The 19,219-nt window shown below is 36.8% G+C and overlaps 1 protein-coding gene across 1 annotated transcript in view; it reads left to right on the top strand.

Moving 5' to 3' along the window:
* Positions 1-435: 435 nt before the first annotated feature.
* The window catches only part of LOC121384674 (rho-related BTB domain-containing protein 1-like), a 32,072-nt gene continuing 13,288 nt past the window's right edge, over positions 436-19,219 (top strand). Inside the window, exons 1-7 of the mRNA XM_041515159.1 lie at positions 436-538; positions 12,580-12,790; positions 14,060-14,163; positions 14,550-14,741; positions 16,091-17,055; positions 17,727-17,845; positions 18,592-18,834. Of these exons, the coding sequence (XP_041371093.1) occupies positions 12,608-12,790; positions 14,060-14,163; positions 14,550-14,741; positions 16,091-17,055; positions 17,727-17,845; positions 18,592-18,834 (1,806 nt within the window). The 5' untranslated portion in view covers positions 436-538; positions 12,580-12,607. The remainder of the gene's footprint in view (positions 539-12,579; positions 12,791-14,059; positions 14,164-14,549; positions 14,742-16,090; positions 17,056-17,726; positions 17,846-18,591; positions 18,835-19,219) is intronic.

Genomic DNA, 19,219 nt, shown 5'->3' with positions numbered 1-19,219 from the left:
TATTTAACATTTGCACATTTAAAAGATGTCTACATATAACAAGATACTTAGCCTTTCAGTCAGGTTTATTTGCTGCAAATGTCACTTTAAAAAAAAACTGCCATAGGCAGGCTCAAAATTGCCGACCACGGTCGGGCTGCTGGTGCTCCCTTGTACTTGTCAGTGCAGGCGGTCCCTCCTCCTACCCACCCCCACCTTTCCTGTCCATGACAGGCGTGCGCTACAACAGCTTGCCTTGAATGTGCACGTAAAGCCCTATGAGTATGACCTGACCTGGTGTGTATGTGTGTGTGTGTGTGTGTATGTGTGTTATATCCCCGAGACCTCTCCCATTTGCACACGTGCTTGACGAATAATTCGATATTCATTGTAGTTCGTTAGACTGAATCAAAACGTAACAAACGGCGCCCCATAATTTTCACAACCGGAAGTAGCATACATTGTTGACATATTACGCTTTTATTAGCTGAGGTTCACTGACATTTCATATGTGAATGGACCGTGTCTGAAGAAGAGCTGAGAAGACAGGACACTGAAGGTAGACCAATTAATGACATCTGTTTCTGTATTTGTCACTTGTACGTACCCCGCGAGAAAGTGACACTATACAATATAGAGATTATTTATCACTGAAGTGACATTGTCACGAGTGGTGCAAAAACACAATACATTGTGACTGTCCATTGTTATGAAATTGTTAGGCTACTGGCGGTGGCCGTGGAGACAATGGAAAATTCGGCTCTCACAGCTAATATTTTAAAGAATGACAACACTGAGAACTCGGCAACATTTTTTTTTTAGCTCTTCTTTACCCCCTAACTACCCCCCCCCCCCCCACACACAAAAACAACGCACCACACCTCCAACACTACCACTAGCAGCAGCACCACCACCACCACCACAAACAACAACAAAGGTAGGACTTTCCTTTGGCACTGTCACATATAAAGCACATTATGAATACTTATCATAAATAGAGTTAGGGTTAGTGACAGTGTCAAAGGAAAGTCCTAAACAAGTTGAACAACTGTACAATAGCAAACCATTGAAATTCCCAGAAATTCCTGAAATTGGGAAGGCACTACCAATGAATTTCTGTCATAATATTTGAAATATAAAAATTTATATTACACCTCCAACATATGAAAACATGAAAAGTATTTATAGAAGAACAATAGGCCCAAAGTAACCCTTGTTGCTTTTCAGAAGGAGCAAACCTTGCAAAATATTTTGAGGGGAAGGGATTAATTGCTCTCATCTTGCATTATGTCAGGTCAGATCATGGGAATTAACGTGCACATTCAGAGCAAGCTGTTGTAGCTCATGCCTGTCATTGGCGCAGGTTTCCCACCCCGCAGGTGGAGCGGGAGGGGACATTTTTGGTGCTATTGAATTTTGAATGTCGTGTAGGATTAAAGGGACACACCCTAGTTACGGCTAGTTGTTAACCATTACGGCGTTGTTTTTCGCTATTAAACCCATTTTTTCACAAATAAAATTGCACTTTACTTACCGTTTATTATTTAGAATATACATTTCCATTCACCTGAAGTGTTTTGTGGTAATCCTGGTAATCCTGGTGTTTGTAATACCACAAAATGCCTTTTTCGTATTTCTGAAAAATGGACGCACGTTTGAAAAAAACCCGTTGAGCAGACAAGGTCTAATCTATTTTTAGACGGGATATTTCCATTTCAATGTCACAGACGTTGGTATACCTCGTGACCGTTATCATTTTGGTTCGGTTTGTTTTCTCGTGCACGGTTCGCGCAATCAACATCCGATTTGTTGTTGTTCATTTGTGAGATTTTTCTTCACAGTTCGTGAACATTTTCAGTAACAATAAAGTTCAGACAAGTAAGTATCTCAATACAAAACGTTACAAACCCTTAAAACCAATAATTTTGCTAAGTCCTACGATATCTGGAGAGGGGATACAACCAGGACAGAACAGTTGGAACATGTCCAGGAGAGGTGAAAAGAACGCACCCCAAGTCTGTGACATTTGTCGTGACGTAGGCATTGTTGTGCTTCGAGCGACATCTACCGGTGACATCAGAATACAAACTTTCAAATTTTTTCAAGCAATTGGGACATGGGGATTCCCATGGTATTTATCGATATAAAACCTGCTTTTTCACTCCATTTGATAAAAACGTGATCTAAGTGTGTTACAGGTTTGTAGATTAACCAAATTATAATTTATTTTCGCTGGATGGAACTAGGGTGTGCGGCTTTAAATAAAAAACCGAAAGGATTGCACAATTTTCATGAAGTAATTTTGGCACATAATGTTTAACAGTTCATTTGAAGAGAAAAAGGCACTTGCATTGGTGAAGCCAGGATTGTATATTGGAGGCACTCACATGCAGTGGGGTTGGGGAGACATGCAATTACATTGTCTATGAGTTGTATTGTGGGGCGACAAAAAATATAAAAGGTGGTGGGGAAAAAGAGAAAATGTGTGATTAGAAAAGGGTTACATGCATGTCCCCCTCTAGCCAACCCTTCTGGCTGTATCAGTAAACAATTGATATTTAATCCTTTAGTAGTACTATAGTATTCAAAACAAATTACGGTCATTAAATATATTTTATATAGATATATATGCAATTGCAAGTGCATGTCACCTTACTACCATTATCCTGAATGCAATACAATTTTCTCTGTTGTGACATCTAACCCTATGCCTAATAAGTGAACAAAATAAACAATCCTTGATGTCTGCATTTGTGGCACTGATATTGTGACACCCAATAGCCAATGTGTATTTATGTGCTGGGGTGTCATTAAACATTCATTAATTTCTTGTGACACTGATGGTTCTGATAAAAGTAACATTAAAAAATAAATACCCCAACAGGGTTTCTGCCAGAGGGTTAAACAGGTATGGTGCCATGTCAGGGTTTCTGCCAGAGGGTTAAACAGGTATGGTGCCATGTCTGGGTTTCTGTCAGAGGGTTAAACAGGTATGGTGCCATGTCAGGGTTTCTGCCAGAGGGTTAAACAGGTATGGTGCCATGTCAGGGTTTCTGCCAGAGGGTTAAACAGGTATGGTGCCATGTCTGGGTTTCTGCCAGAGGGTTAAACAGGTATGGTGCCATGTCAGGGTTTCTGCCAGAGGGTTAAACAGGTATGGTGCCATGTCTGGGTTTCTGCCAGAGGGTTAAACAGGTATGGTGCCATGTCTGGGTTTCTGCCAGAGGGTTAAACAGGTATGGTGCCATGTCTGGGTTTCTGCCAGAGGGTTAAACAGGTATGGTGCCATGTCTGGGTTTCTGCCAGAGGGTTAAACAGGTATGGTGCCATGTCAGGGTTTCTGCCAGATGGTTAAACAGGTATGGTGCCATGTCGGGGTTTCTGCCAGAGGGTAAAACAGGTATGGTGCCATGTCAGGGTTTCTGCCATGGTGTTAAACAGGTATGGCGCCATACCCAAATGTTTTGGCAGAATGTATTTTTTAAGGTAACCTTTTAACAAAATTAATTACTCTTATCATTAATGTATTATTTTTTTAAAGGGACATTCCTGAGTTTGCTCCATTGTAAGATGTTTCTGACTTACAAGCCTTGAAATAAAACATTTTAGTGTATCTGACACAATGTCCTGCACCAATCAATTTGTGCCTGACATGAAAGAAATTGTACCTGTCACAAAACATTGTAAATGAAATAAATTAGGTTTTGTGTTGTTTAATAATTGAGATATTTAATTACTAAATAACCAATGCAGCAATTAAGGCAATAGTCACCAAATGATGACATTTATTATTGTTACATACTTACTAGTCTATGATGCATTAATATATGTATTCTGGTCAAGCTGTATCCTAACCAGCCACAAGCTACATGAGCGATTACTGGGAACAGGGACAGTTGATTTGTCATTATCGGTACCTGTCTGTTCTTTTACAGCAAAGACTGAAGTTATTTTGTTCAACATCCTTTAATTGTTAACCACGAGGCAATTTGAATTGCAAACTTTAAATGAAAACGCCACAGGAAGTATACGCTAAGTACGAAAGGTCAATTACTAATATGCGTGACATCACTTTTCACAATGTAAGTTCCCGCAAAATCGAGACTATAAAAAATCCTACTAAACAGGTACGCGGACTGTAGATGAACTTCGTGTTGGACTGTCAAGTGCCCTGCGAACCGGTTTGAATCCCACTGGTACACATTTGTATTTTTTCATTTGTAATAAAAAAAAATATAATCGGTGCATTAAGTGTATTCGACTCCAAAACAGCCGGCTTTTACTACAACGCGAGCTTCGGACATGGTGACCGGCGAAATCGACATTGTTACTGACAAGTTACAAATTTGTACCGGACAATGACCGTGACCGGCCGCTTATTTCAAGGCTTGGACTAAATAAAATATTTCTACGATTAAACTTACCTGTACATATTAAATATGTTTATTTGTTTAGAATATCAGTGTCTGTGTATTCAATGTGTTTCTGGTCGTCTTAATATTTCTAAGAAGCCCAAACTGAATTGTGTCTTCAAATAATTTCGTATGTACGAAAAAACCATTTTAGGAAATAAAATGAAATTTAACCTAGTACAAATATTAGAATGATCAGAAACATGTTTAATATGCAGCCACTAATATTTTATGCAGAAATATATATTTGATATGTAATTACAATCATTAAAAAGTCTCTGTTAGTTGATAACATCTTAAACATTGCAACAAACTCAGGAATGTCCCTTTTAACCCTAAACTTAACCCATTTTCTTTCTGGATGAGGATCCCCAGACCCCACTGTTGACTGTGGTTGCATTCAATATAGCTTCATACCCCAAAATTTATTTCTGGCAGAAACACTGCATAATTTGTATCAAATACACATTCAACTATACTCTCTGTGTAGATGGTTAATTTGATGAACATGAAATGCACAGTTGTTGAGTAGTGCACATGCAATATATCATGCATAATTTTTACTCAACAGACGGTTAACACAGGGGACATTTTGTTTTCAAAATCTTGATATTTCTAGTCAGTTGAAAATTGATAATTAGCACCTGCTGTTTAATGTTTTAAAATTGTGTAACGATCTCAGAAACGTGCGTAGTAAATTGTGATGCGATACTGAACAGAATGTTCCCTGTAACACATTATTTTAGTATGAATTTAAAATTTGTTACATGTACATGTATGTCTCATTGTCTTGTGAATTTCCATCCAGGAGCAAAGCAAGAGCCCTTAATTATTGTATATTATTAGAGCCCTTAATTATTGTATAATATTAGAGTCCTTAATTATTGTATAATATTAGAGCCCTTAATTATTGTATAATATTAGACGATAATTAAGGGCTCTTGCTTTGCTCTAGGATGGAATTATTATAATTAAGGGCTCTAATATTGGACAATAATTAAGAGCTCTAATATTAGACAATAATTAAGGGCTCTAATACTGGACAATAATTAAGGGCTCTAATATTAGACAATAATTAAGGGCTCTAATATTGGACAATAATTAAGGGCTCTAATATTGGACAATAATTAAGGGCTCTAATATTAGACAATAATTAAGGCCTCTAATATTGGACAATAATTAAGGGCTCTAATATTGGACAATAATTAAGGGCTCTAATATTGGACAATAATTAAGAGCTCTAATATTGGACAATAATTAAGGGCTCTAATATTGGACAATAATTAAGAGCTCTAATTAAGGGCTCTAATATTGGATAATAATTAAGGGCTCTAATATTGGACAATAATTAAGAGCTCTAATATTAGACAATAATTAAGAGCTCTAATATTAGACAATAATTAAGAGCTGTAATATTGGACAATAATTAAGAGCTGTAATATTGGACAATAATTAAGGGTTCTAATATTGGACAATAATTAAGAGCTCTAATATTAGACAATAATTAAGAGCTCTAATATTAGACAATAATTAAGAGCTCTAATATTGGACAATAATTAAGGGCTCTAATATTAGACAATAATTAAGGGCTTTTGCTTGCTCCAGGATAGAATTATTGTCTAATATATTAGACAATAATTATGGGCTCTTGCTTTGCTCCGGTGTGGAATTTTCGTCTAATATTAGACAATAATTAAAGACTCTTAATTGCTTTGCTCTGGGATGGAAATTCACAAGAAAATGCTGCACATGGATGATGATGCAAAACCTGATCCTATTAGATCATTTACTAAACATACTTTGATGCTGGTGAAGTAAAACAAATATTTTCATCTTGGTTAAAATATAAATTGCTTACTTTAATTATTTTAAAATATATATAAAAAAACACATGCAAATTTTACATTGAACTGAGTATTATTTCTCTTCTGAATATATATATCCATGAATATATGATAATATTTTTCTTTGACCAGTGTTCAAATTATGCTTCCAGCTATACATTTGTGTAGGTGGCCAAGGAGATAATGGGCCTCCACTCATTAGCATCTTAATAATTACTACACACACACACACACACACACACACACACACACACACACACACACACACACACACACACACATATATATCTATATCTATATATATGTGTGTGTGTATATGTGTATGTATGTAAGTATATATATATATATGTGTGTGTGTATGTGTGTATATATATATATATATATATATATATATATATATATATATATATACACATATATATATACATATATATAGGTTATGGCAGGCATGTGTGCATTAATGGATGAGTTTCATGGGTTGAGACCACAAAGCAAACTGTGGCATGTTTATTGTATATTCGCTCTCTTGAGGGCAAATTGTTTTGTTACATGTACATATGTATATCATAGATGTCCATCAAAATTTAGACCCCCACTCCCATAATCATTCTTTGCACATATGCCAGCACAACACAAGAAACACCTGATGACAACTGTTTCTCCCAATGTCCATGGCAAGTCTTGTTGATGTCTGTCAGTGGTGAATCATCAATATTATGATCACTGGTCTCTCCCTCTCTTGAGAAGGAGTAAAGAAAAAGGTTAGCTGAATACATGACTAAACTAAGATAAATCAGTTCCCTGGGGCACCACTTGGCCATAGTCTGTTTTTAGGATGTCCTGTATGTGTGCTGTTATCAGCAGTAGGTCACATTCTTCTTTAATCTGTCTGCACCAAAGTGACAGTTACATGGTTTACACTGTCTTATCTTTTATTGCCTGTCATATTGGGATCAGATTTGCAGCTTAAGCGTTGCATTGTTAGTGCAGAAACTCTTAGATAATATGCATGATAAACAAAACAGAGTAACAGTAAGTACATGTATACATATATGTACATGTAATAACTGATTTGTTAGTATTTCTTTTATATATGTATATATGTATGTATGTGTGTGTGTGTGTGCGTGCATGTGTTTGTGCATGTGTGTGTATATATATATATATATATATATATATATATATATATATATATATATATATATATATATATATGCGATCAGTTGGACTGTGGCAGACTCTTTGCTTTTGTTAGTCTTAATGACTGCAGACGGACAACGCACAACCTTAATTTCTTGTCTGTAAGCTTGACTGGGCAGCCAAATCCACACACAGCAATAAGTTATTTAACATATATAACCCCTCCCTCCAAAGCATCACTACAATCATTACAATTTTAGGTAACCATTGATATAAAGTAATATAACCCACAAATTAAAAAAGAAAGATTAAAAGAATAGGATATTTTTTTAGTGTTCTACCAGTTCAGAAAATATTTTGCTCCAGCACTTTCTTGCCATGTGACTTCTCGAGAATCAATTATTTCAGTCAACTTGTAAATTAACTGATTCACTTGACAGGTTAAAAACCCCAAACACAGGACAAAATGTCACAGGAAAAAAAAAATCACAACTTTTAATTACAAAAAATATATTAGGCAATGTGTAACTGACTCCTATTTTCTTTTGATATTAGTTTGGTTGTTGTTTTATTTAAATAAAAAACATAGCAAACACCAAACACATTATAGATGAACACATAGATACGTTTAAAAAAATATTTACTTATAATAATGGTTTGAAATGCAACATTGGCCCGAAATGAAAATATAGAAAACAATAGATCGAGTTTGAGCCGTGACATACGTCACTGTTACCGGTGACACCAGAAAAAAACATGTTAAAAGGATACAAACTCCGGATAGTCCTGTTGCTCAGTGCTGCATCCAACTACTAGCACTGTTACTTGAGTTGTTACCAAGCATATCAAAGAGGTTTGGTTAATAGGCATGTTTTCATAAGCTTATGTACGTTATAACATAATATACTCATCTACAGACATAATGGAAGGTGTTGGTATAAAACAGTTAAGGAGACTATAATAATATGTGTACAGAACTCTATTTAAAACTCCTTCCTATTATTCTACAGACATAATGGAAGGTGTTGGTATAAAACAGTTAAGGAGACTATAATAATGTGTGTACAGAACTCTATTTAAAACTCCTTCCTATTATTCTACAGACATAATGGAAGGTGTTGGTATAAAACAGTTAAGGAGACTATAATAATATGTGTACAGAACTCTATTTAAAACTCCTTCCTATTATTCTACAGACATAATGGAAGGTGTTGGTATAAAACAGTTAAGGAGACTATAATAATGTGTGTACAGAACTCTATTTAAAACTCCTTCCTATTATTCTACAGACATAATGGAAGGTGTTGGTATAAAACAGTTAAGGAGACTATAATAATATGTGTACAGAACTCTATTTAAAACTCCTTCCTATTATTCTACAGACATAATGGAAGGTGTTGGTAAAACAGTTAAGGAGACTATAATAATGTGTGTACAGAACTCTATTTAAAACTCCTTCCTATTATTCTACAGACATAATGGAAGGTGTTGGTATAAAACAGTTAAGGAGACTATAATAATGTGTGTACAGAACTCTATTTAAAACTCCTTCCTATTATTCTACAGACATAATGGAAGGTGTTGGTATAAAACAGTTAAGGAGACTATAATAATATGTGTACAGAACTCTATTTAAAACTCCTTCCTATTATTTTGTATAAATATTTCCCTAACTTACATACTTTGTTTACATTGCTAGTAGGTAATAACTTTATTACTTTAAAGATACATGTATATTGAAGGATGCTGTAATAATGATTAATATATAATCATAAAAAAGTGCAAGTTCATACAGTTTGAAACTTTAATCCTAGTCTAGTAATCACGGAAGTAATCATAAATTACGATTACATTAGCAATGTAATTGATTACGATTATGATTACATGGTATTCTCAAACAGATTACGATTACATGAAAATATGTAATCGATTGTAATTGATTATGATTACTGATTACGATTACCCCATGTCTGATATATATATATATATATATATATATATATATATATATATATATATATATATATATATATACATACAGTAGAATCTCATTGCCTCGAACGCCCAACGATCGAACCTACCGGTATTCTCGAACCAAGAACAATGTCCCGATTTTTTTCTCTCTATTAAACCCTTTTATTTTGGTGCTGATTGGTCGAATACCCCTAGGGTCGAACAGAAGCTTTCTCTCGAACCAGTTTATTAGTCCGAACTGTAAAATTAAACATATATAGCTCGAACGACTAAGTCTATCCGAAGAAATAAAAAAAATTTTTTATATTTATTTACGAATTTTTCATTGACCCTTTCACGTCAGTCACAAAGTAAGTTAATATAAATTCGGAAGTGGAACGAATTAATCCTAGATCATATGCCGGCTTCTCATGTTGTTTATTTAGCACCAATCGGTAATTATCTTTCTAGTACAGATAATAGTACTACGATAATCGTGAGCTGAATGAACCTTGCATGAAACACCAATCAATTGGTGAGCCTAGTTTGGCCTCGCCGGTTTACTTTAATCATTTTAATCGCTACTCTACGCATGAGCGTCGGCATATTTTGTTTTTAACTTGAAACACAGGATAGATCAATGTAATGTAGTGATTGAAACAATAAAAGGTAAAGGACCTCCGCCTGTGCTTCATGCACTTTCATTCTTTTCTCAACGTTGTCAATATGTCGCAAAAGATTCTACAACAGCATAATAAAGAATGATTTTTTAAATTAATAAATATTTATAAATACAGACTACCAGTGTGTTTGTTATTTGTTTATTCAACGGTAATAAATAATTGTTACAAATATGTATCTCATCCGACATTTGAAGGCGACTTCGTTACTCACGAGTCAATCAGACCATCTCGCCCAAACCAGTTTTATGGAAATATGCGAGGTATTCCGATTGGTTTTTGTGTTACAGAAGCACCCGACAACGGACGAATGCATGGTTCGAACTACCCGATGGGTCGAACAGACTTTGATGCACCGACAGTGTTCGAGCCAATGAGATGCTACTGTATCTATATCTATATATATATATATGTAAATTTGATAATAATGAACTGGTAACTTCTAGATAAATGTTTCTTGTTCCAGCCAGTGCACCATGACTGGTATATCAAAGGCCATGGTCTGTGCTGTCCTGTCTGTGGGATGGTGCATATAAAAGACCCCTTGCTACCAATGGAAAAATTTAGCAGGTTCCTCTCTAAGACTATATGTAAAGATTACCAAAATGGTTGACATCTAATAGCTAATGATTAATAAATCAATGTGATCTAGTGGTGTCATTAAACAAAACAAACTTTTATCTTGAATTTTTTTTTTATGAATTTTTCTTAAAACCTTTTTTAATGTTTGATCAATGATGAAATTATTCATGAAAATAATGGGCCTGCCACCACTCTGTGTTCATAATATCTCGAATACAATGGCAGTAACACAATATTTCTATTTCCTATCAGGAAGATACCTATTCTCGGTAGGATGTAATTCGAGTTGTAGAAGGCTGAGGACGTACAGTGTAATGCAAATGGTAGCAGGGCTGTATATTACCAGAATATTCACCATACTGCAAGTTTTTATATTTTGATTTTCAATGTTAAAATTAAAAGTTAAAGTTTGGTTTGTTTAAGAACACTACTAGAGCACATTGATTAATTAATGAAAAATGGATAACTCTGACATAGTCTTTAGAGGAAGCTTTAACCCACTACATTTTTTGTTTGTATTGTTTAACAACACCACTAGAGCACATTGATTTATTAATCATTGGCTATTGGATGTCAAACATATCATTTTGACACAGTCATAGAGATGAAAGCCGCTACATTTTTTCATTAGTAGCAAGGGATCTTTTATATGCACCATCTCACAGACAGGATAGCACATACCACAGCCTTTGATATACCAGTTGTGGTGCACTGACTAGAGCGAGAAATAGCCCAATAGGCCCACCGACAGGGATCAATCCTAGACCGACCGCGCATCAAGCGAACATTTTACCACTGGGCTACATCCCACCCCCACTACATTACTCCATTAGGAACATGGAATCTTTTATATGCACTTTGCCAGGTTATTCATTTATTTTGAAAAAAGATTCAAATATAAGAACAATTAGTAATGTTACTAGTAAGTATATAGGGCAATTAAAAATAAATGAACAAAGAGTAAGCCATGCAGCTGCTATTGTAAAGGATGGCTTTATGATTACTCCACGTTTATAAACTTTACACCACATTATAGATCACAAGTTCACCATAAAAAAATGTATATCAAGAAACATTTCACATGTATTGCAGTTCAGACCACGATAACTGTGCAAACTGGACATTGACATGACAGCATACAGTCACGGATCAATGAAGGGAGAGGGGAACTATATTAACGTGCCCACATTCTTACGGTTCGGGCATGCCCACCATGGATTCGGATTCTGGCATGCCGGGGGGGGGGGGGGGGGGGGCAGATCAGTGATGATACTAGAGCTGGGCGGTATACCTTATATACACAATGTACCAATATCGATACCGAGCCTCAAATTTCAATACCGCCCAGCTCTAGGTGAGACTATAAGTGTTGATGGTAGCTGGGTAATATTCTGCCCTATTGATGGTATCCATCATCAGTAACTAAGCTTGTAGGAACCGGAGGAGCCAGGAGGCCCCATGCCCTTCCCCAAGACACACACTCTTTAGCATGGAAATTTATGTTTTTGTCCTACTCCATATTTAAATAAAGAAAAAAAAATTGGCTTGAGTTAATTCCCCACTTGAGATTGTACCCCCCCACACCCCACTCCAAATATTGTTTCTTCAGGCTTAGTACATCCATTAGTTGTCAGATTCTTTTGTGTAAAGAATCATATTATTAATAACCTAACCCCCCCCGGAAAAAAAAAAAAAAAAAAAAAAAAAAAAAAAAAAAAAAAAAAAAAAAGAAAAAAAAAAAAAAAAAAAAAAAAAAAAAAAAAAAAAAAAAAAAAAAAAAAAAAAAAAAAAACAACAAAACCCCCCCCCAAAAAAAAAAAAAACCCACCCCCCAAAACAACCCTCACCTTTTTGTCAGTTTAGAAGTTGTTTTTTTTCTTGCTGGAGAAGATCCTGATTTCTATGTTTACAGCCCCCCCCCCCCCATCCCCCCAATCCATCAAATTATTTTAGTCTTGGTATGACTCTTTACCATCATGCTTGTTTCAGATTAAAGTGATGCCTTAACTGAAGAACAATGGTTAACCAACAGCAGGGGCAGAATGAAATCATCAAATGTGTCCTGGTTGGAGATTCCGGCGTGGGTAAAACATGTCTGGTTTGTGCGTGGGCCTGCAACGCCAAGTACGACCTCAAGAGTCTAGTCAAATCGCACGCTGCCACTGTGTGGGCCACAGACCACTACAGATATGATAAAGAGGTATGTCTTACCTTCTTGACCGCTGTCCACCCTGCCTGCCTGTCTGTGTTTGTGTCTGTCTTTCTTTCTGTATGTGTGTCTGTATGTGTTTGTCTGTGTAGGTGTGTTTGTCCACCCGCCCATCTATATGTCTGTATGTGTCTGTCCATCTTGTCTGTCTGTCTGTGCAGTTCGTCTTTGTCTACTTTAGAGACACAGTGAAACCCCTCAAAACCGGACACCCTCGGGACCAAGTAAAAAGTCTGGTTTTAAGAGGTATTGTGTTTAGAGAGGTTCTTTTCTGCACAGATATTTAAAAAGGGACTATGAAAAACGTCCGGTTTTGAGGGAATTCCGCTTTACAGAGGGTCCGGTTTTGAGAGGTTTCTCTGTACATGTTAGAATGGCATTAAATCATGTTCTTTTGAATACAGGTCACACAATAATTGTATGTATTCAGTCTGTTAACTTTAATATCATAATATACATGTCCAGAGATTTATCACAGATTTTTTACCAGAATACCATGTCTGATGGAATTGGGAAAATTAGCACGTGGAAATCATACACGGGATATTTTTTCAGGACACTGTATGATGCAGTACACCACTGTTAAATAATAAATTTATTACAGCAGCATAGAAATTGGGAATATTCAGTGACATTTTATTATGAGAAGGGACCTATCTTCGGACTCACTGTTTGCCTGGATACATCCATGATGTCACAGCCTTATACATTCAACTGCTGCTTGTACCAGTGCTCCACGACATAACGAACTGGATTTGGCATTTAATATGAAATGACAGGGCGGGACGTAGCCCAGTGGTACAGCGTTCGCTCGATGTGCGGTCTGGTGTGGATTGATCCCTGTCAGTGAGCCCATTGGGGTATTTCTCATTCCAGCCAGTGCACCATGACTGGTATATCAAAGGCTGTGGTATGTACCACCCTGTCTGCAGGATGGTGCATATAAAAGGTCCCTTACTGCTAATCAGAAAGAGTAGCCCATGAAGTGGCGACAGCGGGTTTCCTCTCAATATCTGTATGGTCCTTAACCATATGTCTGATGCTATATAACTGTAAATAATATGTATTGAGTGTATCGTTAAATAAAACATTTCCTTCCTTCCTTCTTTTAAATACAGGTTACACAATAATTGTATGTATTCAGTCTGTTAACTTTAATATCACAATATACATGTACATGTCACAGCCCAAACTGTTCGTTTTAAATATTTAAGGCTGCTTTGTTGGGCAATGTTTCACTGTGCATGTTGTGTATTGTAGGTGCTGGACAGGTCTTGGTGTGAGGTGGATGGAGTCAGGGTGTCGCTCAGGCTGTGGGACACATTTGGATACCATGATAAGGACAGAAGATTTGCATACAGAGGGTTAGTGAAAGAACCAATAAATCAATCAAATTACTGTAACTGCATGAACCAACTATTTCATAGGGGCCAGTTGTGTCTGAGTGTTAGTGCAGGTGTGTATCTGTGAGGGCTGGTGTATGGCCTGTGTGGATGTGTTTTTAAGTGTGTGTATTGATGGGTATGTACACATGTATATGTTGTTTAAATTGTATGAATGTGGAATCTGATTAAAATGTATCTTGTTTTCTTTCTGCTGCTAAATGTGTTTGTCAAACTGTAATTATTTTTCTCTTGTATCATTATTAGTACTATGCAATATAGCTATAAATAGTAGTATAGTCATCTGTAAATCCTAGACATCTTTAACAAGTGTTTGTTTGTTTCTTTCTTTTTCACGGATACTACAGAGCTGACGTGATTGCCATCTGTTTCAGTACAGTGCGACCGAATTCCCTGCAGAACATCAAGAAGATTTGGTACCCCGAGATCAGACGTTTCTGCCCGACGACCCCAATTGTGTTAGTCGGAACACAGGTGGACCTGCGATTCTTACACAAGGATGACGACTATATGAGCATGCAGAAGGGCTTGTTGTACAAGTGAGTTTTTAAAAATGGCAGATGCTACATGTACATATACATGTTACATGTTACACGTAGCCCAGTGGTAAAGCATTCTCACTTGATGCGCGGTTGGTCTAGGATCGATCCTCGTCGGTGGATCCATTGGGCGATTTCTCGTTTCAGCCAGTGCTCCACAACTGGTGTAACAAAGGCCGTAGTATGTATTATCCTGTCTGTGGGATGGTGCATTAAAAGATCCCTTGCTGCTCATCGAAAAGAAGCCCATGAAGTGGTGACAGTGGGTTTCCTCTTTCAATATCTTTGTGGTTCGTAACCATATGTCTGTCGCCATATAACCGTCAATAAAATATGTTGAGTGTGTTGTTAAATAAAACATTCCTTCCTTCCTACTGTCGGTTGGAGACCAAATGGAGATATAATTAAGGATTGTCTGTTATTTCATTTACGTTCAACAAGGAATGAAAAAAAAATAATCATTGCAACTGTGTGAATCGGTAAAGCCGTTTAAGCAGAAGTTTGCAGTTTATCATATCCAGATGAACATAAAAGAAATAACAGATAATCCTAATAATTAAATTTAAAACATTCTGACTAATAATGACACTAAAAATTCATATTTGATTTTGAATAATGTTTTTGTTCTTAAACAATAATGCTCAATAAGACAAAATACCAATATAAAGTGACATCATCTGATGTGACAGTCACTGACGTTATTTTTACGTTCATCGAGAAAATGAACACACTCCATTTGCTATGGCTGGACCACTGGGATGACATTATATACAATGTAGTAATGAAAGTAACAGAAATTTAATTATTTTTACATGTTATATATTTTTACCTGTTTATCAACATGTTACATGTTGGAGAACAAATGAAGGTATATTTATTGATAACATGTTACTTTTAAATCAATTATGCATTCTTAATCTTCGATGTATCACGGAAGTATTTCTTCTCCTATGTTGTTTTGTCCTGTTAGTCTGACTATTCACTAGTTGTATGTCAGTTAGTGCATCCATCCATCAATCATTCCATCAATCCATCCATCCATCCATCCATCCATCCATCCATCCATCCATCCATCCATCCATCCATCCATCCATCCATCCATCCATCCATCAATCAATCAATCAATTGTTTTTCCGTCCATCCACCCACTCACCTAATTAATTAATCAATCAATTCATTCATTCACCCATTTGTTCACCCATTCGTTCGTTCATTCATTCATTCATTCATTCATTCATCCATCCATCCATCCATCCATCCATCCATCCATTCATGATGGTCTGGTGTCTGCTCACTCATTTTTTCACTCTTGTCATTAATTAATTAATTAATAAATTCCTTCATTTGAGACCCATTGGTGAGAAGGATGTGATCACACCTGAATTGGGACGTGATGTGGCTAAAGATATTGGAGCTCCATATTACGAAACCAGTGTCCTCACCCATCATGGAGTGGAAGACGTCTTCATCAACTCCATCCGAGCCTTTCTCATCGAGAGTCGCAAGATTAAATTCTGGAATGCGCAGCTACGCAAAGTGCAGCGCCCACTCATCCAGCCGCCCATGATGATGCCGAGACCCCCGTTGCCCAAGGTAACCGTTCCCCCGGCAACGCTTCACGATGACCTCTCGCAGTTGCTGTATAACCAGGCTGAAGGTGATGTTGTATTCGTGATCCATGCCTTGTGCATCAGAGCTCACAAAATCTGTCTGATGGTGGCGTCAGAGTTTTTCGAGGAACTTTTCTCTCTGGAGCCGCTGTCGATCTTGCACAGACAGAAGAAGGTAACACAGCCAGTACGGACACGTGCACCAAGCGATCCCCGTCACCACGACGAGGAACGGCTTCTGGAGAGCGACCAGGAATCCGTGACCATGACCGACAGCGATGCCAGCGAGAGACCAACAGTGTACGTCAATGACATTGAACTGACGGAACCGTACGAGACCTACCCTGTCACTGTTCCGTACTCTCACCCGGCCGTGAAGTCGGTGGAGATAAAATACATCATGGACCCGTTTGACCCGACCCTACACCAGCTGCAGACAGTGGTCACAATGTGCGACGGTGTGACACCGAGTGCGTTCCAGCACGTCCTGGACTTCCTGTACACGGGGGTCGTGAAGGAGCACTATGACACCTGGGACGAGGTGAGGGTGGCCGCCTCGCTCCTCAACATCACAGACATGCTGGTGATGATGTCCAACATGACATCTAATGAAGAGTTCCTCAACGAAGCTCTCCGGCGGGAGTTCCATGAGGCGCGGTGCGTGAAACTCAGGCGGTTGGCGTTACAGAGGGAACTTCTCACAGGTATAACAAGGATTTTGTCTCCACCAGAAAAAAACCAAAAATCCTTTTTTTTTTTAAAGTTTAACTTTTGTACCTCTGTCAATATATTATCATAAATTTTTTCTTCTGTTTTTTTACAAACTACGGCAAGAAATAATTTGAGTTTTTGAAATTAAAATTTTTTCATATCACTATCTATACTGAGTGTTAAAAAACCAGATATTATGTTAGGCATCTGTCATTATTTTACTTACAAACCAAATTATAAAATAATTAAAATCTTTTAAAAATTAATCTTGAGGTGTTCTAAAATTTCTTTAATGCATGTATTTAATATTCTCATATACAAAGCTTTTGTGGCACCCAATAGCCGATGTGTATTTTTCTGCTGGGGTGTTTGTTAAACATTCATTCATTCATATTAACTTTGCTTGTTTGTAGATGCATTTTGAAATTGATACATAACATTTATCAGATTTTCGAATAGTGTTAGTAATTAAAATGTGAATAGCATGATTTATTTTAGTAAGCAGTATTCACAATTAATCTCTGCATTTCAGTATATTTCAGTTGTTTGTTTGTTTAAAAAAAAAAAATTCAGACTGGTTTGTTATCTGTAAATTAAAAAAAAAAAAAAATATTACTGTCTTCATTAAAAAATACTTTGCTAACTTATTGTGTTGGTTCTACAGATATAACATTCAAACTGGATGATGGTCTGGTGTCTGCTCACAAACCTCTCTTGATGGCACGGTGTGAAATGATGTTTGCAATGTTCAACAGCGACTTCGTTGAGTCATCAGCTGAAATGGTAACATCAAAATACTTGAAAGATAGTTCTTGATGAGTCGTTAAAACTTGTAAATGACAAATTTTTCAATGAATTTTAATTAAAACTTGCCTACTTCTGTTTATGGTTCCGTTTCCAGGCATCAACTGTGACAGATTGAGAGCTCTTAGGGAGAATCTTTAAACAAAACCTTCCAACAAGTACCTAAATGTAGTTTAATGTTTGTTTACTGACGTGAGCTTCTTGTAGTCCAATGAGCCACATGTGACTTGTGATAAAAAAAATTGTTTTGTTTAACGACACCACTCGAGCACATTGATTATTAATCAGCGGCTATTGGATGTCAAACATTTGGTAATTTTGACATATAATCTTAACAGACAGGATAGCACATACCACAGCCTTTGATATACCAGTCATGGTGCACTGGCTGGAACAAGAAATAACCCAATGGGCCCACTGATGGGGATCAATCCAAAACCGACCGTGCATCAAGCGAGCGCTTTACCACAAAGCCACATCCCACCCCTGTTGTTGCTTGTGATAATGCCTGCTGTGTATGAAGTCTGTAGGGGTGGTTTTATTAGCTAAAACTTACATAAAACAATCTTTTCCTTCAACATTAATATCTGATGGCAGACTGTCATCAAACAGATGAGCAAACAGGAATCTGGGCCAAGATTGGTGACCGGCAGTGAGCCAGTGTTGAAAATGATGATGGCTCATTGAGAAAGGCCTTAATGAGTATAATGTACTTCTGTTTATAGGTGTCGTTTCCAGGCATCAACTGTGACACATTCCGAGCTCTGAGGGAGTATCTGTATACAGCAGAACAGAGCGACATGACTGGCGTAGACTGCATCCAGCTCATCGAGGTGGCCAACCGACTGTGTCTTCCACGACTCGTCAGCCTCACCGAACTGTTCATTGTCAAGGAGCTGCTCAAGGCCGAGAAGGATGAGGAGGAGGATGTCCTCGAGGAAATCCTGCTCATCTTGGAGCCAGCAGAGGTATCCCAGTTATGTCTGTAAATTACAGTATACTTACAAGAATATATAGTTAGGTCAGAACCCGCAGAGGTATCCCTGTTATGTTTGTAAAATACATTACACATTCAAGAATATATTTATGCCTTTAAATACATTATACATACAAGAATATATTTATGTCTGCAAATACATAATACATAACAAAAATATATATAGATGAATGCCAAGTTTTTCATTTCCTTGTTGTAATAAAGCACATTTAAAGCACATTTATTTATTATTAAATAATCTTTTTAAAAAAAGCTTTAACCAGTAGGCTTTAGATAATTAAAAGTTCCCTTACATTCATTACAATATAACGTCATCCTATTGGTCCAGATGTAGCAACAGGACTTTATTAATTTCT

The sequence above is a fragment of the Gigantopelta aegis genome, chromosome 10, assembly GCF_016097555.1.
Source record: "Gigantopelta aegis isolate Gae_Host chromosome 10, Gae_host_genome, whole genome shotgun sequence".
NCBI classification, from domain to species: domain Eukaryota; kingdom Metazoa; phylum Mollusca; class Gastropoda; order Neomphalida; family Peltospiridae; genus Gigantopelta; species Gigantopelta aegis.
This window is presented reverse-complemented; position numbering and strand designations above follow the sequence as displayed.